Below are 22,163 nucleotides of genomic sequence, written 5' to 3'. Positions count from 1 at the left end.
AACAGAGTTAAATGTTCTAAACAATCTACCAACTGAAGCTAAGCCTAAACAATTACACAGGGACAAAGAGATTCCCAAGACCAGAACTATAGACTCATTCTGCACCAGCTCACTAGCAAAACAAAAGGCAAGGACTGAGCAATGATAAAAATTTATAGACTTTAGTTCAAGCAAATAATGACCCAACCCAACAAAGCCCCAGTCTGAAAACCATGGTTTTCTACTAACACCGATAAACTGGCTCCTAATTCTACCCACAACTATTCATGAAATAGACATCCAAGGTCTACAATGCTATTTTTACTGATATATGTACCAGAAAATTTTCCATTTAGTGTTTTCTAATACAACTTTCTTGAACTCATTCAAGTATCCTCCTACAAACAACTGATATTTTGAATCATTGAAACAAGTAATGCCAACAAAACATTCAGCTTCAAGCAAAATACCAGAGGTCGAAATACAACAATAAAATTGCACACTTAGCACAGCACAGTACTAAGCATAAAAATGAAGCCAAAAAATTATTGAATTGCATGTACGTAAATTCTTTTGCTCTTTCGGTTTTTTTCAAATGCAAAAAAGATTTTAATAAAGCGCCAAGAGGTCTATGTACCTAACATTCAGCCAAGGGATAGCAGAGAAAATAAAAAAATAAATGAGAATGCTTAGCAACTAGGAAAGAAAATAAAAAAAAGCAACAGCATTATATCAATGATTTCAGAATTAAACTATCGAAAATGATATTACCTGCACGCAACCTAAAACTCTGGTTCTTCCAAGCAGAAGCCTTGGATAGAAGTATAAAAGTCAAACTTCAAAATATCCAGACACGCAATCAACATCACCACAAGAAATCAAAAAGTCCTAAAATATGTAAAGAAAATAATCCTGAGCCCCATCTAATATTACAGTTCAAAAACATTTTATGAAGTTGAGTTCTAGGGCTCAACTGTTGTCACCTGCTGCCATTCCCCATCTACAGCTTCTTTCCACAATGTTACATTGTTGTTCCCATCAGCAACAGCCAAAATGTTTCCAGTCAGTGACCATGTGACCCTCCAAACAGGGGCCTTGAAATCATGCAGCACCTTACCATCCCATTTATCCCCTTCCTTTGCCACAGTCCATATTATAACCTTCCCATCCTGCGAGGCACTTGCTATAGTGGATTTCGGAAGTCCCAAGTTGGGTGCCCAAGCAACATCCCTGACCCAATCAGTATGCATCTGAAGAGCTGGAAAGCAGTCCATCTTCCAAACTCCATTGTAGAGCTTCCACACCTTCACAGTGTTATCGCACCCCCCTGAGCAAAGTTTCTGAACATGATCAAGCAAGCCAGAACCAACAAGAGCACCAGGTGCTGTTGATGGGGCCCATGACACGGAAGTGACACCAACTGGATGAGCTTGATCAATTCTTGATGTCTCCCAACCACCATCAGGCCGTGCAGTAAAAACCGATATATTCCCATCAGATGAACCACAGGCTAAACAAAGTCCAAGTTCATGAGGAGCCCAAGCAATTGAGTTGACAGATGATTGGTGATCCTCAAAAACATGAGCTTTGGTCCACTCATTTTGATTACCCTCCTTCCATATTATGACATGACCATCATAGGAACATGATGCAAGAATAGAACCAAACTTGGGGTGAGCCCAAGCCACCTGCCAAACAGGCCCTTGGTGACCAGTCAGCTTTGCGAGGTGCTGAGAAGTATTGTTGCCCACCCCAATTATCTTAATCGTATGATCAGATGATGCAGTGGCAACACGCTTGCCATAGTAGTCCATTTGCACATCATGTACCACATCCTCATGACCAGTTTCAATCTTCTGTGAAGGCATATTTGGCACCCTTATTCTTATATTTCAAAAGCCAAATTGAGAACTAAACTGAAATAATCAGGAAAAGAAATGGTGAAGGTTAGAATTTCTCACATTCCCATCGTTGATTCTACATGTAATTCTAAGTTCGTATGTTTTCATCATCTCAGATTAATTTCATAAATTCTGACAAACAGTGAAATAGAGTTTATAATTCACAAAACTAATAAGATCTACAATCGGATATTTGACTTACCTCTTCTTCCCACATCTACCAAACAAAGAACTGAAAGTAAAAGCAAACGCAACAACCAATTGAACAAATTCATTAATAAATAGATCTAACAGTAACCAAAACCCTAATTTTACATCCCGAATCACCTCAATTCTCCATAAAACAAAATCAAACAGATCGATTTGGCAATGAATCTTATAAATCGCACGCAATTATTCGTGGGCGAAGGGAAAAAAAAAAACTATAACAGGTAAGAGAGTTCACGGTGAAGCGAAATGGAAGAATGAATGAAACAGAAAACAGACCTGCCGCCTCTCGTCACCGGAATTGATATCGCGATGACTGAGATCTTCACGTTGAAGCACGATTAGAGAGACCCACGAGAGAACAGAGCTTTGGATTTTACAGTTCAAGCTCGATGAGGTAGCCGGTCAACTATTAGTATTTGGTGCTTGATCTTCTGGGCCTATTGGGCTTTCTATTGGGCCTGATCTTATTTAAGGTTGGAATTAGGCCTCATGGGCCATTGCCATTTCTAGTACGGGCTTTAACTTATCTATCGCTTTCAGATTTTGCTCCAGTGTATTTGGAGTTTGGACTTTTGGAAAAGTTCCAATTGTCGGAGCAAAAAAGTAAAAAACACAATCACTCTCAAGTTGAATGCAAACCAGGTGCTTGATCAAATGCTCCATTTACATCTTTACGTCAGCCTTGGTTTATAGTTCGCATCATAATGATACAACCATGACCTTTACAAATTTAGGGGTTTCGTAGTTTCTTAGAGTCTACAATTTTAAACGAATTGTGAAATCCCCAGATCCGACAATTACAGCTGTCCACGTCTTATTGAAAGTGTTCATGAGTTACATGATATGTGTTTTTATGCACACTAGAAATTTACCTATAGAAAAAAGACACTAAAGTAAACAGAACCATCTTAGATGACATAAAACACAAAGTGGAAACATAAAATATGTCCTGGTAAAAGACAGAAATGTATGAAGCTTTGAGTAAAGAAATATTCGATGCAGAACAGGCTTTCTTTATGACTTCGACAGCTTGAACAAATTAATTCCTGGACCTTAGAGATGTTTGTTACTTCATCGCTTGGTTTAACCAAGCATAAAGTTCAGAGATTTGTGGGTGATGTATCATCTGAAGGTGCGGGCCCAGAGAATATTTTTCCACCTCTTTCACTTCTGCTATTATCAGCAAATTTCAAGCTTGCTTGATGCAGTCCTTTCTCTTGCTCCTTTTGATTCCACTCAGACAAGTAATAGCCTTCCTCTGTGGCTTTGCCATTCCTTTTAGAAGATGGACCTTTAAGCATGCCACCCCATTGTGGGAAGTAAATAAAGAGTATTGGAAGTGTGCAGCATATGATCATGACACCCATCAGACTGATTCCTGTTTCTTTTGAGTATCTGGAACCTTTGAAGAAAATCAATTGAGTTACAACAGCACCTACATTTCCACCTCCTCCTGTCATGCCAGATATCACTCCCAATGACCTGAAGAATCAAGAAAATCAATTGATTGGATTAAAATTGAAATCTAGAATCTGGGTACTGACTGACTGGAAATTTTACCTTCTGGAGACAAAAGGGACAACTCCAAATGTGAGGCCACAGGCAGCCTGAACAAACAAAGAGAAGGCAATCATCACTGCAATTGAAGCACCTAGTGATCCAACCCTTCCCAGAATGATACATAACACTCCTCCTAAAGTTTGCACCACCCACAATGCCCACAACCTACCTCTCATACCAAATCTCTTTGCCACAGCATCTGAAATTAGTCCTCCGGCGGGTCTAGAAACTATATTAGCCAATCCGAAACTCGCTGCGATCATTCCAGCAGTGTGGAGTTTCAAATCAAATCTGTCGTAAAAATATTCAGCAATTATGTTGTCTATTGTCAGCTCCACCCCAAAACAATAACCATATGTTAATGCCAATATCCATCCTCTGTAATTAGTGATCCCATGATAGAAGACCTGAGGAAGTTTGTCTTTTGCTTTATCCCCCGAATTTTGTAGCCTCTTGAAGTTCCCGTCTGGCAAATCTTGGCCGAAAATCAAGACGGCTAATGCTGTTATTGTCTGAAACAGAGCAGGTATGAAAAACGCGATACGCCAAGCTGTGAATTCGACTGCTCCAATGTCGCGTATGAGACCGAAAACAAGTGGCATGACAAGTTGTGTTGCTCCTCCACCCAGGTTTCCCCACCCGCCAGCGACACCGTTTGCTGTTCCGACTACTGGACCTGAAAACATGGAGCTCATCCAGAACTGGGTGGAGACAAAAGTGGCTAAAGAGAAGCCTGTGAAGAAGCGGACTAGAAGGAATGAAATAGGGGAGGAGGCCATGGAAGTGAAGAAAACCACTGGTGCAGTGAGGAGGGACAGAGAAGCGGACGCAATTCGTGGTCCGAACAAGTCACAAGCAGTTCCCATGGCAAGCCGGGCAAAGACTGCGCCGGAAACTGATGCAATTCCTGCATTTCCAATGTCGGTGGCGGTGAGGTTGAGGTTGTCACGTATGATCGGAAGCAGGGGAGGTGCAGCAAAAGTGGAGACAAAACAAGCGAAGAAGGATACCCAAGAAAGATGAAATGCTCGCATATGCGGCGCTGCAATTGAGAATAACCGGAATTCAGTTGCCTTGTGTTCCGAGTCCACCGGAAGAGCAAACTTTTGAGGCTGAGATTCAGGGTCAGTACCTAACACTTCCATTTTTATTTGTATAAATTCGATGTTTTAGTTCTCTTGAGCTTGCCTGATTATATAGAGAGTTGGAAGTTCGCAGATTGTACGGGCTGCCTCAGTCATCTCATGTGTCTAATTTCTCTAGACAAGGTAACTGTCATTATGACTTTTCAAGGTTGAAGATTTGAACCTTATTATTGGTTGCAACATCTGTAATCTGTGACTTGGAGTAATACGCGGCAGCTTTGGAGCTTAGGGTTTCTATGGAAGTACGTATTTAAGGTGTTTCTATCCTTGTGTTCCAGTTATACAAGGAACGTGTCAACTGTCAACAGTAATATATATATATATATATATATATATATATATCTCTTTTTTTTCTGTCGTCTTCTTCTTCTCCTCTAGTCTGCAAATACTTCTTCTCTGAAAATTATAATACGGGAGAATTGTATGTAGAGAGATTGGACTTTTGGGGGGCAAGGAAGATCAACACTTGCGCCGAGTCTCATCGTTTAACAACGCCTTGGCGTAATGAAAAGGGACGAGTTGGAAGCAAGTGTGGGGAAGTTTGATTTTTAGTGGCCGGCTGTGTTGAAATCCAAGGCTTGTTGCGTTTCAAAGAAAGAGATATTACAAAAAAAGTGTCTATTTTTGGTAATCTAGTCGACTTGGAATTTCATTGGTTAAGAGAACAAACATCAATAAGCTCCAAGTCTCCAACTAATGTATTGAACAAGAAATCGAGTTGGGTAGGGAATAGGGATGGTTGACTTACATTTTTCTTTGTAAAACTCACATGGTCACATTTATTATTTTTCGACCCCATATCATATAAATCTATCCGCACACAATCACTCACTCACAAGTCACATGTATTCTTACACCCGACCCAATAGTTGAATGATAAAGATGGTGTGTGTTCGAATCTCACTCCTCATTAATAAAAAAAATAAAAAAAAAAGTCACATGTACTCTTATTGGGATTTTAGTCAATTAAAAAATAAAAAACAACAATTCAGTAAATTTCAAGAAAAATCTGGCCACTTCAGGCCCTCCTCAGTCCTCACCTGCTTCCTCTTTGATTGCAACTTGCAAGTCAACATGGAAATTAGAGAGCAATTAAATTTCCACCAGACATATTTTGAAAATATCATAATCAGTCCCTTCGGATTTGTGTGGCATTATTGGTTATCTTCTGTGCTACACAAGAGATCTATCGATTCTAGTTTTTAGGGATATGAGTGTTTGAGTTTATGATGCGATGATGTGTGTTTCGAGCGTGTTAGGACTTGCTATCAGTTCGAAGAATTTTGATACGAGATTTGCGCATCAATTTAACCTGTCACCAAATGAATTGTGCAATTTGAGAACACAAAATTGCTAGTTCGAGGGTGCCTTCTTAAAAAAGACTTAAAAATTATCTAGTGTCAAAAGAGAAAAGTAAGAGATAGGAGACAAATACCGGAATGAGAATACTTCTATTGGATAGAATGAAAATAACACATCGTTAGAATGTATTAGGATTTTAATTGAACATCTTGACTGTATAAAAAAAAAGTATTTTATAAGTTAAATCAACATAATAACCACGGAGGCTACAACCATGGAGGCTTAAAAGGAAATAATTGTGCTAAAACTAGTTGACCAAAGTCATACTAATGTAAATGATAAAGATTAGAGACGCACAATCTGGGCTTAACGCAAGGTGTTTGCAAATCTTGCTTATTCTTCTTCTTATAGTGTTCTTGGTCTTCATGTCGTCATCATCTCATATTTCATGGGCATGATCTTGGCACGTCCTGTCATGGTAGGTCATGGAAAAATGTTTACTTGCTTACTGCTTGGGTTACTGGACTAAATTCTCATGTAACCATAATATCTTCAAGTTGTGTGAATCATGGTGATGAATCCAGATCGTGGTTTCTCTTCATGGAGGTTGTTGGAGCACTCAGAACATGTAGCTCGTCCCACTCCCCTGGAATGTAGGCTTCATGCTTGTTATTGATGAAAAGAGGCTAACAATTGTCATTTTTGGATGCTACTGATTGATGAATGTGGGAAGGTGGTTTGACCCATAAAGTGTAGGAGGAAGTCAATTTTGGACTCTGGTCATTGCGCAATAGCAGAGAGTGTGTTTGAGATAAAGTAGGTGTGTTTGACCTTTGAACTCCATGATCTTTTAAACTTTTTGGTGCTTATCCAGCTAAAATATCTCGCACTTAGTAACAAACCGCTTAAAAATAGAAGAAACGATTTTTACAAACGAATCCTTGAATTTTAGTTATTTCGGAAATACTCCTCCATACATCTTTGATTTCCAACAACTGAATCCAACTCATAAATTCAAACTCCCTACAAAACGAACAAACAATTAGTAACTTAGTATAAAGTCTCATTGTCTCTCCCCGTGTCATCAGGTGATTGAATGAGAGTATCCAAATGTAAACCCCATGATGCCACATGTTATTAGGTGATTGAAAATCATTTTTGGTACACGATAGTGTGATATTTTACATATTTTTCGACCTTATTTTACACTCTTTTTTTTTTTGTCTCTTTTAATTGAATTGAGCATGAGTACTACACAATTATTCTTGATTCTTAATTTTCAGGCATATTGACAAAAAAAAAGTGATGAAAGGAGATGCTTTTAGGAACATTTGCGCACGGAACATAGGAAAGAAGTCACAAATGTGGTCGGCTATTGTAAAATGAGAAGTTTAACTTGAAAGATCCAATTAAATTGTGACATTTGAAGATTTTGGGGCCCACTTATGTTGAAATAAAAGGACAGAAAAGTCAATGCTTGGAAGAAACAAGGAGGAATAAGGAGAGAAACGCTTCACGTGAGAAGCTTAAGGAAAGGAGTTGTCGGAAAATGGAACCCTAAAAGGCAAAAGGAAAAGAGGCGTTTGATTCCAATGGAAGAAAATCATGTGGGGTCCGCCAGTTTAGTAATTCAATTAGGGGTAGGTTGTGAACGAAACTTTTGCTATACTATTAAAAAAGAGTCAAGGCAGAAGGAGAGGGGAGTTGGAGAGCCACACTCTCTCTAACTTTTTTCGTGTTCTTTGTTTCATGGGTTCTTGCACTATGAAGAACTAATCTTTTTGTTAGGCTTTAAAGTAGCCTACCCATGAATACTCTATGATTTTGGTTGTGCTATTTCATAATTATTATTTCATTTTTTAGTATCTATTTGTATGTTTAATGTTTTCAAATACCATAACAATATTTGAATGATTTGATGTTATAAACTAATATTGGAAGGAGATGTTCATATTTATGCTTCTCGCAATAGATACCATAGATTGTATAAACCATGAGAATATAGGGGCATGATCTATGTGATTGTTACATGATTGTTCATATAACTTAATGGATTTTTACTTGTTGAGTTCGAATGTTATGAATAATAGGAATTCTTAGTGAAAGTACTTTCGTTATAATCTGGAATGGAGTATTGAATATGTTAGGAAAATCAACTGTCAACATGGATGATAATTGTAATTAGTACGAAAAAGGAATAGAATAAGATTGGTGATGGTGAAATTAGACGCTCTAGTGTTTTTCTCTTTATTCAAGTTACCAATTTTGTTTGTTTACGTTTTGCTTTCTAGTTTATTTATTTAGTTTAACTACAAAATCAACTTTCGATCTTTCAAATAGAATTTAGGGTTCAATCACAATCGGTACTTACAAAATTTCAATCAATTTTTCATGGGTTTGACACTATATTTTTCACTATTACACTTACGAATTTTGTACAATAGTACGTACAGACATATATGAAAGATCGCACAATCATTAGCCGGCTTAATTTGGATGGGATAGGGGGAGCTCTAATTTTTTGATACAATCATATCACCAATTCTCCCCGAAAATTATTTTAAATCACGAATTAAAATGTGTTCTTGAGTATTTTGATATTTATAGTGTTGGAATATCATAGATTTTGAAGAAAAAAAAATACAAATCCTAAATTCTAAAACTAAAACCCTAAATCTTAAAAATTAAAAACTAAACCTTAACTTCTAAATTTTAATATGTCATTTTCAAACAAGTAAAACCATCAATTTGTTGAATTATAATTATGCGGCTCTCCATCTCAATTTGGACATCTCATGATATCTTTCTATTGACCTTATTGATATCCTCAAATTATGGAACAAATTATGAAACCTTTGTCCCACAATTTGCTCCTCAAATTATGGAACATTTGTCTTAGAGTGTAATGTTTGATCCCTATATATATGAGATTGTAATTGTAATGTTTCATCAATATACATACACACCAAATATTGCCTCTATTCTCTACAATTGCTTCTATTTTTTTCTACATGGTATCAGAGGAGGTTTATTGTCTTGTTTAAGTTCTTGTTTGCTCAACAATTATGGCAAACGACGATTCTATCTTCTCTGGCGCAAAGTCGTATTCTATAGGTGCTTCAAGTGCTCCTGAGTTAGAGTCCAATCCAAATCAACGGTTGTGCTCTGTGCTTCTTAATGAGTTTAATTATCTTCCATGGTCCAGATCTATTACACTGGCTCTTGGTGGAAGATCTAAACTCGATTTTATTGATGAAAAGATTCCTTCTCCTGATGAAAAATCTCCAGATTATGGAGCATGGTTATCAAAAGACCAATTGGTGCGGTCATGGATTCTTAATTCCATGGATTCTTCTCTTGCAGAGATCTTTAGTTACTCAGAGTCTGCTTCTATCTTGTGGTCGGCAATTCGTGATATGTATGGCCAACAAAATAATTCTGCCAGAATTTTTGAACTTTAGCGAGATATTGTGAATCTTCAACAAGCCGGAAAACCTTTTGTTCAATTGCTTAGCTGTCTTAAAAAGATGTGGAACGAACTTGAGTTGTATCGTCCTCACACAATTGATGCCACGATTCTTCGCAATCGTGTAATGGAGGACAAAATATTTCAGTTGTTAGCAAGTCTTGGACCTGAATATGAAGATCTCCGCAGCCGAGTTCTCATGTCTCCAGAACTTCCATCGCTTGCTTCTGTCATCTCCATGATTCAGAGAGAAGAATTAAGAAGGAAAGTCATGAATGTGGAAGCAAGGCCTAACCTTTCTGAGTCTCGTGCTTATGCATCATACAAAGGCAAGCGACCGGATTTAAAATGCCAACATTGTCATCATCTGGGACATCTAGTTGAACGGTGTTGGGTTCTCCATCCAGAATTGAAACCAAAGTTTGCTAAGGATAAGGGACTTTCTAAACCAAGAGTCCATGCTGCAAAAACATTACATGGAGATATGGTAAATTACACCTCAAATCCAATTTCTCTTATAAATGAATTTGCAACCTATCTTCAGGAGAAGGGAGGACATAGAGTTTCTGGTACAGAACACTCTAATTTCACAGCTCTTCTTGGTAAGTTTGCTGGGTTCTTAGCAGACTCGGGGCATCAATTCAATGACAACTTTGAAGGTATTTTCAGTGCACTCTCTACTACTATAGAATTTAATATTGTGCATGATTTTTGGATTGTTGATTCTGGTGCCACCCATCATATGACAAATAAATTAACAAATTTGTCTGACTTCAAAAAATTTTCTACTCCACCTCATGTGTCAATTGTCAATGGAAAAGGTGTTCCTGTTCTTGGTGAAGGTAAACTTAAATTGTTATCTAAAGATGTGACTTCAATAGCTTTATATGTTCCATCCTTTCCAGTCAAGTTACTTTCGGTTAGCAAACTCACTTTGGATTTAAATTGTTGTGCTATATTTCTTCCTCATTCGGTACTTTTTTAGGACCTTGTCACCAAGAAGATCATTGGTAGAGGTTTTTTTCTGAAAGGCCTCTACTACATCTCCGGAAATTTTCAACCTAGCAAAAGTACTCAAGTCTCATTTTTTCCTTCTTCCTCGGCAGATCATGTTCTCTGGCATCAACGTTTAGCACATCCTTCAGATAATATTCTCACTAAATTGTTGCCAAATGTTGATACCAATCATTTTTCTTGTGATATTTGCCATTTGTCAAAATCTACTAGATTACCTTTTGTGTCTTCTTCTTCTAGAACTACTAGAATGTTTGAACTTGTTCACTCTGATGTTTGGGGACCTACTCTTGAATCAATTGATGGTTTTAAATATTTTGTTACATTTATTGATGATTTCTCACGTGTTACTTGGGTGTACTTGTTGAGATCAAAAAGTGAAGTTATGAATATCTTCAAAGATTTTCATATGCTTGTTCAAACTCAATTTTCCTCTAAAATTCAAACACTTCGTTCTGATAATGGCACAGAATTCATGTCTAAAATTATGACACAGTATTTATATTCTCATGGCATTGTGCATCAGACTAGTTGTGTTGGTACTCCTCAACAAAACGGAGTAGCCGAACGTAAAAATAGAGACTTGTTGGAAAAAACTCGTGCTTTGATGCTTCACATGCATGTTCCAAAATTTTTTTGGTCTTATGGAGTATTAGCAGCAGTTTATATCATCAATCGGCTTCCGAGCCGAGTGTTGTCTTTTAAATCTCCCCTTGAAGTTTTGCAGGAGAAAACTATTGATGTGTCTCACTTGAAAGTATTTGGTTGCACTTGCTTTGTGCATATACAAGCAGCTCATCGTGATAAGCTTGATGCCCGAGCTGCTAAGTGTATTTTTTTGGGGTATTCTTCGACCCAGAAGGGGTATAAATGTTATCATCCTGATTCGCGAAGATTATTTGTCTCCAGAGATGTTGTGTTTGAAGAAGCAACACCTTATTATACAAATTCTCAAGATGATTTAGAGGACGTGTTTCCCTTGCCTATATCCGAGAATATTTCTGAAGGGGTTCCTCACAAGCCTAATATTGCTGAGCTTGTTCCACACCAGGCCGAGTATCCTCCAGATATACAGACTGAACTCCGTCCAAATGTGCTAGCTGAAAATCTGGTTGAGAATCCTCCAGCTGAACAACCCGAGAGTCTCCAAGATGTGCATGTGCTTGCTTCCACTAATAATCCTGAGGTTTCACAGTCATTGGTTCGACGGAATCCTACTCGAAACCGCGTTCCTCCAACAAAACTTCAAGATTACGTAACTTTTTCTGCTCGTCATCCTCTCTCCAAGTATGTCACTTATCATCGTCTTTCCTCAGCTCATGTGGCATTTCTCACCGCTATTTCTACTGTTCATGAACCTAAGAATTTCAAGGAAGCAAATTCTCAGGAAATATGGCGACAAGCCATGGGTGAAGAGCTTCAAGCTCTTGCTGAAAATCAGACTTGGAGTGTTGTTAAACTTCCTCCTGGAAAACAACCAGTGGGGAGCCGCTGGGTATATAAAACTAAATTTCACTCGGATGGTACCATTGACAGGCATAAAGCTCGCCTTGTGGCCCAAGGATTTACTCAAACTTTTGGTGTGGATTACAAAGAGACGTTTGCTCCTGTTGCTAAGATGAATACAGTGCGTACTCTCCTCTCAGTTGCCGTAAATTGTGGATGGTCTATGAGTCAAATGGACGTCAAAAATGCTTTCCTTCATGGGGATCTTGAAGAAGAAGTCTATATGAAACTACCTCCAGGACATCCACAGAGTTCGGACTCTTCTTTGGTTTGTCACCTACACAAATCAATCTATGGGTTGAAACAATCTCCACGTGCTTGGCACGCCAAGTTAAGTACTGTTCTAAAAGAGTTTGGTTTCTCTTGCAGTACAGCTGATTCTTCTTTGTTCATTCGCCGTTCTTCCAATGCTATAGTGGTGATCCTAATTTATGTTGATGATCTTATAATTACTGGGAACAGTATTGAGGATATTTCTCAACTCAAAACCACTCTTCAATCTCGATTTCCTATTAAGGATCTTGGTTCCTTAAATTATTTTCTTGGCATTGAAATGGCAGTTTCGAGCAAAGGTTTATTTCTAAATCAAAGGAAGTATATTCTTGATTTGCTAGAGGAAACCGAAATGATGAATTCAAAGCCAGCATCTACTCCGCTGGATAGCAAATTAAATCTTGATACAGCCAGTGAACCTTTACAAGCAGTTAGTGATTACCAACGATTGGTTGGTAAGCTCATTTATCTCACTATTACTCGGCCTGACATTGCTTATGGCGTAAGTCTTGTTAGCCAGTTCATGCATGCTCCTACTCTTTTTCATTTGGGCATTGTCAAACGAATCTTACGTTACCTCAAGGGCTCTATTGGTCGTGGCATAGTTCTAGCTAAGCACGGTCACCTACGGATTACAGGATATAGTGATTCTGATTGGGCTGGAAATGCTCTTGATCGAAAGTCCACTACTGGCTATTGTATGTTTGTTGGTGGAAATCTTGTTTCTTGGCGTAGCAAAAAACAACATGTGATTGCTCGTTCTAGTGCTGAAGCTGAATATCGTGCAATGGCCTCCGGTGCATGTGAACTCATATGGCTTAAGGGTTTGCTCGCAGATTTGGGTTTTCCAAGTAGTCTTCCTATGACTCTTTTTTGTGATAATCAAGCTGCTATGCATATTGCTGCTAATCCCGTGTTTCATGAACGCACAAAACATATTGAAGTTGACTGTCATTTTATTCGTCATCAAGTTCAGAATCACATTATTCAAACAGTTTACACTCGAAGTCATGATCAACTTGCTGATGTGTTTACAAAGGTTTTGTCTTCTGGTCATTTTCACCGATTATTGTCCAAGCTTGGCTCAATCAATCCCCTTGATCCAGCTTGAGGGGGAGTATTGACCTTATTGATATCCTCAAATTATGGAACCTTTGTTCCATAATTTGCTCCTCAAATTGTGGAACAAATTATGGAACTTTTGTCCCATAATTTGCTCCTCAAATTATGGAACAAATTATGGAACCTTTGTCCCACAATTTGCTCCTCAAATTATGGAACATTTGTCCCATAAATTGCTCCTCAAATTATGGAACATTTGTCTTAGGGTGTAATGTTTGATCCCTATATATATGAGATTGTAATTGTAATGTTTCATCAATATACATACACACCAAATATTGCCTCTATTCTCTACAATTGCTTCTATTTTTTTCTACACCTTTGTCCCACAATTTGCTCCTCAAATTATGGAACATTTGTCCCATAAATTGCTCCTCAAATTATGGAACATTTGTCTTAGGGTGTAATGTTTGATCCCTATATATATGAGATTGTAATTGTAATGTTTCATCAATATACATACACACCAAATATTACCTCTATTCTCTACAATTGCTTCTATTTTTTTCTACACTTTCGAAACACGACAAAAATAAATAAGTTATTTGACAAAGTCGAACGTCGAATTTGCGACACTCACCTTTCGTCGTGCTTAAATTAGAGACTAAAATTAATAATGACTTATTTGACTGAATAAAAAAATTATTAACTACAGTAAAATTGAATAAATACTTACTAATAGTTTTTGGCTTTGATCAACAGTCCGACAACAACTTCTTAGACGGTCCATAAATATTCTAATATGTCCAATGACAAGCTGCCACATGATGTGCCAATGTTTTTATATGTTGATATGGCCGTGGTAGTCAATTTCTCTAGTATTTCCAACAACTTGAATCCTCAAACACACTAGAAATAATTGATTAAACTTAAATTGAAACATTCTTCATAAAAAAAAAAAAAAAAGAGTATGTATGGTGGTGTTTAGCATTCGTTGAAGTATTGGGTGATATCTTAATTGGTGAATCTCTGGAGCAAAATTGTATAGACTTTAGATGTCATGAGTTCATTTTCATTAGGAACAATACCCTTATGATATCCCGAGTTATATTCTTATTGGGAGCAATACCCTTGTTATCACGCGTTTGGTTTTGACTCAACTTAGTCTAGGGCTATCCATAAGCAATCCGAACCATGATTATGGTTATTTCAGTTTGATTATCCGAACCGTGGTTATGATTATTTCGGTTTGATTATCCAAACATGCATGGTCCGATTATGGATTCTAAAATACGATAACTGAATCAATTCGGACATTTCGGTTAAGGTTAAAAAACTGAACCGAAAACCTAATGGACACCTGTAACCATGTCGTCATGTTAGAACTTAACTAAAAGCCCGAGTAATTTAGTACCATACCGAATGTACAAAAGACAAATTTGTATGATATCATTATTAGCATTGACCGATTAATATAGTGGACCGGGAATGTCCAATGGGCTGGCCAAGGTATTGGGCTTGATACAATTTTTTCTGGCCTTCGGCCCAAGATTAATGAACAGTTACGGCGTCAAACAAAGAGCGGAGGAGCAGAAAATTTTCCCCAACAATATAACAAACAAACTACTTAGCTAAAGGGTTCACCTAAAATAAAGGCAAACTACACCAAATACCCGTCAACTATTCATTCAACCATCAGTTTTAGCAAAAACCAACACAATATTGAAACCCCCCTAACTAAACTACATCAATCACATGCATTCACACCCTATATAACTCCCAATCAACCCAACCATGACCACAACCAAACCCCTCCCTAACTTGCTAGAGAGACCCTGAGAAGTTAAAAAAAAAATGGCTTTCAAAAGCTGTAGCTCTTTCTCACTGGTCTTTCTGGCCATAATCTTCCTAGCAACCCCCGCTGCTTCGACTGTCGATTTATGCGCGGACGCAGACTACAAGGACCTCTGCAGGGCCGCATTGAGGGGAATAACAAACCCAGCCACCGGCACACAAGTTGCAATCAAAGCACTCATTTCAGAGACACAACGCAGCATTGTTAAGGCAAAGCGGTTTGCTGATATTAAGAAAGACAAGATCGCTAAGGTTTGCATGGAGAGCTACGAGGATGCAATATACAATCTCAAGGCGTCTTTGAACAACGTTAGGGACAACGACAAAGGTTCCCTCAACAGCAACCTGTCCGCGGCTTATACGGATTTCTTGTCTTGTGATGATGCTTATAGTGAAAGGGGGAGGGCGTCTCCTTATGGAAGGATTAGTACTCACTTGCAACGGCTGGCTAGTAATTGCTTGGCCGTTTCAACCGTGCTTCGACGGTGAAGATCTGGGATTTGGGGGTGGTGGCCTTGTCTCCTAAGTAATTGACATAAATTGTTTCAAAAAAAATTTATTATTTATGAACAAAGAGGGAATTGGGTACTCAAGGGTCCTTATGGGTGGTTATGAAGGTGTAAACTGAATAATTCTGCAAGTCACTTATTCATTGTATCATATATGATTACTCATATAATTCAATCTTTGTTTGTTTCTTCCCTTGAGTGCTATTACTAAATTTACATTTCAATAGATTATGTTTTCATTCTACTTAATTCTTTTTCAAACAAAAAAATTCTAAAGCTCGTATTCACATATCGAGTTTTAAGTTATCTCTCAAGAATCTCATCCAATATTAAAATTATATCATCCGCAAGTAACATGTACCAAAGTACCTCACTTTAAATATGTCGTGTGAATTCATCCATCATTATAACAAATAACAACGAGTTTAGTGTCGACCCTAATGCAAACTTATTATGATAGAAAACTCTCTTGTAACTTCTCCATTAGTCCTAAAACTAGTTATGACTCCATAAATATCCTTTGATCATAATAATATAATTAATCGAGACTTTTCTAATCTCGAAAATCCACTACACTACCTCTCTATACACCCTATCATATACATTCCCCAAGTTTATAAATACTAAATAAATTCTTTTTCCTTCTTGTCTATATTTATCTACAAGTACCCTTAATAAAATACCACCTCCATTGTAGATCGTACTCACATAATATAAAATTAATTTTCGGATATTGTAGACAATGAGCTCAATCTCTGCTCCACAACAGTTTCCAAAGTTTCAATGTTTGGCAATGCCCCTATAAGCATAATCATACAATTACAAAACAAATGCAGACTGATTCTGGGTATTTTTACAATAGGAGGAAACAAATATTGAAGGAAGCCAGCAGACACATGTTCCTGTAGCTGAGATCACGTACTACAGAACTTCCCTTACCAACCTCTCAGGTTTTTCCTTCACAAATGCAACATCACTGCTTGCCGATGTCAGCAGATTTTGATCTGCGACCTCTTCCTCACTCCCTGCTGTAGATGATGCCACAGAATCTGATCCATCATCATCTGCATCGAAATGATGTGTGAATCAAGCCAATGTTGAACATGTTAAAACACAAATAGCATTTTCTCATCCACAAGAAACACGGCATGGAAGCTTGCATAAGAACCGTATTTCATCAGCTAACAACTACATCGGCATATGACACTCATATAAATGAGTTTCTAAAAGGGAGCCAAAATCCCGACATCTTTTGTCATATAAATGAGTTTCTAAAAGGTGACCAACTGGCCAAAATCCCGACATCTTTCCTGCTGAACGACAACAGCCATATAAGGCAACCTTTAAACGTGTTTCTACCAACCACCCCTAGTTAGAAAGATATGCAATCAGGGGTAACAGCCCTATGTTTGACTGGATGCAACCACCCCTAAAGTCCTAAGCCCTAAATATCCGCTACCAATTGTTAGTCAGGCTTGGCAGGATCACTAAAAACTAGATCGTAGACAATAGTGTAGTGATTTCTATAAGATACTTAAAATGAAATTCCAACAGTCATATGCAGCAGGTCAAGCACATTTAAAGAGGGGATCCAGGACCAAAAGGTTGATTTAACAGTCAACCTGCCACCTCAGCAGGTTGACGGACAGAAATTGTCCAATTCTGCCCGGGTGGCTTAATTGGCACAAATTGAAGTGCCGGTGACCAATTTGACAGTCGGTGGCCAAATTGGAACGCTTACCATCTTTCAGTGGCCAATAGTTGTATTAACCCCAACCTTTTGTCTAAAACAAAGAAAAAAAGATAACCTATCTTAATTTTTTGTCATTTCAAATCAATGCAATGACATACATTGATACAGACACGCAATATAAATGAGTGCAAGAAGGAGCTTTGTGGCCTAGAGGTAACAAACTCCTTACACTTGCACATGGTGCAAGGTTCGATCCCCCCCCCCCCCCCCCGGGGCCCCTCCCCAGCAAATTAAGAATATAACCCCATTATTGATCCCCGCAAAAGTTATAAATGAGTGCCCAAGCTTCTTGACAAACCAATTAAATTGATAATCCCCTAGAAGGAGGTATATATTCAAAAACGCAGAAGCAACGAACCTCAAGACAGTTTGCACGAACAAACTTACCAGAACAGGCTGGACGATCAGGAAGATGCTGAACTGCTGTAATCTGAATTCTTTCTGGTACCAGACAATTACAAAAAGAACCTGAAAACTTAACTCCATTATCAGATAAAGCAAAACCTAGACATAAGAACTCTCATGCACAATGCCAGGGAAATGTCAGGAGTAACACTGTCTGTTCCCCTGGGAAACCACCATAACCGGTTTCTCCAATGCACCTTGTCTAAAAGCTACCCTGGTGAACTCCAAGGTTGGCTCCTAGGGAAAATGACATTCAAAGAAACTTCTCTCACCTAGTCGAGCCATTCGATTTACCCATGCAGGGATGGGCTTTCCAGTAAGTTGCAGGCAGACTTCATCGGTGAAGTGGTTGCAGTTCTTAGCAATCAAATGGTAGGTATCCCCATGATATTTTGCAGAAAGATGTTCCATGAACGTACGAAATTCTGAACGAGACATGGCAGTGCTGCCTAACAACATGGATCGCCGATATATAAAGCCTGGGCATCTTCTTGGTTCCACCTCAAATACCCCACTTGAAGGGAACTCATGGGCTCCAAAGCCATATTCCAACCCATGCACTGATTATCAGATAAGGCAGAATAGAGTTGATACAGAAGTTAATATTTTCTACACAGTTCCCACATAAAAAAACAGCGATTACTCAATCTGACCACATAAATCCTACAGACACCACCAGCTCAGCAAATGAGGTCAAATTTCTCAGGTTATATTTTACCAATATTATTATATTTGCTCATCAGCTTCTGATTCCAATATTGTTAATGCAGCAAAATAGAATTGATAGAACCGAGAGATACAGCTAGTTTCTTTTTCTTTTTTTCTTTTCTGAGTAGAAGAAAATACTGCTAGTTTCAAATTTCACCATACTATATTTATGATCTCGTAAGATAACAAACTAAATATTGCAAATATTCTTTGTCATCAATTATACACATAGAATTTAGTTTGACCATTCTTATATATCAGTATAACAGTACTTTCGTTATCATAAAGACAAACAGATGCTGACAGGTTAACATCAATTATTACAAAAAATCCTTAAATGCATCAAAGTTTTTGATAAATAAATTCAATGAGGGAAAGTTTCCTCGATATGTAGATCTTTATTCGGCCAATATCAAATAACACGTGAGAATCAGTTTCTTGGGGGGACTTACCTTTAGAAGTTTTTAAAAGTTTCCTCAATAATGTAAAGTTTCAATTCTCCCTCAGTCATTCCAGATCTCCCATTGATATTTAAAATATCAATTTAGAGTACAACATACAAAAGAAATATTAGCTGTCCTGTAAAGTCGATGTATAGTTACAAAGCCACGAATGCTTGTTATTAAAGTTTATGGTCTTCATCCATCAGCCTAAAGTTTGCTGCTTGGCACTCAGGGCCTCTGTTAATTTTAAATTAAGAGTATAAAAAAACAAGCCTTGGATATTAAGGGGGAAGAAGGGGACACCGTCATTTGAAGTTCGAATCTCCTCGGCTACCATGAGTGATGATTTATTTAACTGGATTTCATAAAGCAAGGAAATTATAAATTTTTAACAATGCCACAGATAATATATCAATAATACTTTGAATACATGCATGAATGAATGCGAAAAATGTATTTGAGCATTTGTTTCACATATCTTCAAAAAGTCTTCACAATCTTTTATTGCTGTATGAGTTTGAGGAAGTCTTACTTTGGCTGAACCCTTATTTTTTGCATATTGGTCCTGGAGAAAAACTTACCAACAAGCAAATGCACAAAATATTCTAATAATTTAATGTCATGATTACTACTTTACTATATTTCCCACAAAATGAAAAAATATCTACAGATAGTAAAAGCACTTTATACAACAATGGTAAACTTAAATAATGCAACAGCTAAGAAAATTAATACTTCAAATATATGCATAAATGCATGTGTGAAGGTATCCTATCATTTGCTTCATGTAGTATCAACTTTAGAGTCAATAACTGGGAAATTAAAGTGATAAAACTCATAAAAGATTGTATTCTATTGCTTGCATTGTTATGCCGAGTAGTAACTATGTTACTACAGATAATTATATAAGAAATCTATTTGAATACTAAAGCCTAAAGTAGCGAAGTACACAATTGTAATCTAAACTCTAAACAGACTATATTAGCTCTCAATTCCATTGCACGAACTCATTTCCCTTTGCATATTCTTTATTGAATTTTCAATCACCTACAGCCATAGTGGCAACCTCCTGCAAACTTTAATAATTATTTCTTTAGCAAACTGAAGTTTTACTAACAAGACAAAAAAAGTACCAAAAGTAGTTCTTTACCGAAAATCTGAATATTGTGTGTAAACATAATTCCTTTCATTAGACTAGGAATTGCCATAGTGTTAACAATGGACAAGAAAATAAAATGCACAAGTTAAAATTATCCACAACTAATGGAAGAACTAGAATCACACAAACAGAATATATACTAATCCACATGATACCTTCAATGCCCGAATGAAAGATCCCAAGCCCGAACCAGTAGATGTAGTTATTTATAGGCGTCAGATCATACACATTCAGGTACAAGAAAGCGTGATTGCTGCCTTTACTACCCTGCTCCTTGTCTGAGCTGGAGCTTGAGCTCGAACTTGAGCTCAACGGAAACAGCCGCATTGGCATAATCAATGCTCCAATTTTTAGTTCATCATCTTCAACATCAAACCAATAAAACCCTAAAAATCCACACCCGAGGAAAGTTAAATTACGAAGATCCACGATCACAGCATAAGAAAATAGTTCAAGAAATTCTAAAGAAACCTTTTGGTGATTGACAACAAAGAGGAGAGTGAGAAACAAATGGGATGGTGAATTGAAATGAAAATAGAGACGATTGATTTTCTCGCGCTTTCCAGGGGACCAAACAAAGTGCCCGATACAGTTAGGAATGACAGAACTCCAACGGATCCAACCAAAAACAAACATATAAACGCGAATTGGGGCAGAAGAAGCAGAGAAGAACAAATTAGAGAACAAACAGGGATGCGTATACGTACAGTTTTATGTACCTATAGAGAGAGAACGAAGTAATCGGCTTACGAAGGATTTATTGTCGTGAATGGCTTCGAGAATTGAAGAACTTTTTGCTCTGACGACATAAAAAACCAGAGAATTACTTAATTACGGATAAAACTGAAGGCGTGCTTCAATTGGATTTGATTATTCACAATTTTTGCTTTTTTTAACAGCCCGGGGATTGTGATTTACAGAGGGGTAAACCTAAGAACAAAAAGTTTCAGAGACAAGTCTCAGGTGGGCCGAAAACTAAACAAATGGGCTGATCATTGTCCAGCCTATTGGGCAACTTTATCGGCCCAAGAATGTAAAAAGCCTATTAACATGGTTGAGTCATTCAAAACATTTCAGGGAAAGAATTGTTCCAAATTATTCTCTGTTTGTATAAAATAATAGTGAGTGTGATTGATTACCTAGGGGGGTAACTTCCATACTTGACTGCTTCCCATTTTCTTCTAATTTGTGTTCATTGACCTTAAACTGGCTAAAGGATAGCAAACCACGAATGGATGGCCGTTTGATGTTCTTTGACTGCGAATCGGAGGGTGCACAGAGCAACAAATTAAATAAGTCCTTGAAATGGATAGATATATTGATTATGTCTTCTGGAAAAGTCGCTTCTCTCTGACTCCGACTCCCTATATATATGCATGGCTTCTCCTCCAGTATTGTACTCCTCCCTCTCGTCACACTTCCAATCCTTTTCTTTTGCCCTCTGTAGTTTCCAGAATCATTCCGCGTTTGCTTCTCGATATGGAAGAAGAGAGGGATGTAACGTCAACACTGAAGCTTATCAGGCAGCATCTACTCGGCGATCTCTCACCGGTGGCTGCCTTACCATCTAGTAACTTTGGCAGCATCTCACAATCCAATTGCAATTCCAGCTGCTTCGCAAACACCTCCACCTCTGACTCTCCGATCGCTGTACCTGATTGTTTCTTCGATTCTGTCTCGGAATTCTGCCATGACACGGTCACTGATCCCTTCAAATTCGAATCGAACACAAGGCCAAAACCCGACCTAAGTCACGACTTCTTCGAATTTGAAACGAAACGGAAAATATCTCCAGCAGCCCTTACATTTTGCTTCCAATCGAGTAACGACTCCTTGAATTATAGTCGACGAAAACCGTCACTGAAGATCTCGCTCCCAAACAAAACACAAACACAGTGGATTTGTTTCACAAAT

The 22,163-nt window shown here is 37.8% G+C and overlaps 4 protein-coding genes across 7 annotated transcripts; 1 reads left to right on the top strand and 3 right to left on the bottom strand.

The window, feature by feature from the left end:
• Positions 1 to 706: 706 nt before the first annotated feature.
• On the bottom strand, positions 707 to 2,496 carry LOC120001063 (protein transport protein SEC13 homolog B). Its single transcript, XM_038849299.1, has 2 exons — positions 2,367 to 2,496; positions 707 to 1,895 (listed from the first exon to the last, which is right to left on the bottom strand). The coding sequence occupies exon 2, from the start codon at positions 1,845 to 1,847 to the stop codon at positions 942 to 944; it is 906 nt and encodes a 301-aa protein (XP_038705227.1). The 5' UTR covers positions 1,848 to 1,895; positions 2,367 to 2,496; the 3' UTR covers positions 707 to 941.
• Positions 2,497 to 2,879: 383 nt separating this feature from the next.
• Positions 2,880 to 4,934, bottom strand: LOC119999685 (high affinity nitrate transporter 2.5). The gene is made up of 2 exons (XM_038847391.1): positions 3,651 to 4,934; positions 2,880 to 3,572 (listed from the first exon to the last, which is right to left on the bottom strand). Exons 1-2 carry the CDS (start codon positions 4,793 to 4,795, stop codon positions 3,191 to 3,193), a joined length of 1,527 nt encoding a protein of 508 aa, XP_038703319.1. The 5' UTR covers positions 4,796 to 4,934; the 3' UTR covers positions 2,880 to 3,190.
• Positions 4,935 to 15,272: 10,338 nt separating this feature from the next.
• LOC120000632 lies at positions 15,273 to 16,689 on the top strand. The gene is made up of 2 exons (XM_038848757.1): positions 15,273 to 15,757; positions 16,551 to 16,689. The coding sequence occupies exons 1-2, from the start codon at positions 15,273 to 15,275 to the stop codon at positions 16,687 to 16,689; spliced, it is 624 nt and encodes a 207-aa protein (XP_038704685.1).
• LOC120000508 (deSI-like protein At4g17486) lies at positions 16,476 to 21,128 on the bottom strand. 4 transcript variants are annotated; one of them, XM_038848603.1, is made up of 5 exons: positions 20,969 to 21,128; positions 20,405 to 20,635; positions 18,212 to 18,499; positions 17,922 to 18,002; positions 16,476 to 16,845 (listed from the first exon to the last, which is right to left on the bottom strand). In XM_038848603.1, exons 2-5 carry the CDS (start codon positions 20,580 to 20,582, stop codon positions 16,703 to 16,705), a joined length of 690 nt encoding a protein of 229 aa, XP_038704531.1. In that variant the 5' UTR covers positions 20,583 to 20,635; positions 20,969 to 21,128; the 3' UTR covers positions 16,476 to 16,702. The 4 variants fall into 4 exon arrangements, with proteins under 4 accessions (XP_038704531.1, XP_038704532.1, XP_038704535.1 ...); XM_038848604.1 differs by having other exon boundaries at positions 20,957 to 21,115; XM_038848607.1 differs by having other exon boundaries at positions 21,000 to 21,108.
• Positions 21,129 to 22,163: the final 1,035 nt, after the last annotated feature.

This window comes from Tripterygium wilfordii, chromosome 6 (genome assembly GCF_013401445.1).
Source record: "Tripterygium wilfordii isolate XIE 37 chromosome 6, ASM1340144v1, whole genome shotgun sequence".
NCBI classification, from domain to species: Eukaryota; Viridiplantae; Streptophyta; class Magnoliopsida; order Celastrales; family Celastraceae; genus Tripterygium; species Tripterygium wilfordii.
Note: the sequence above shows the minus strand (reverse complement) of the source record. Positions and strands in the feature narration are given on the sequence as shown.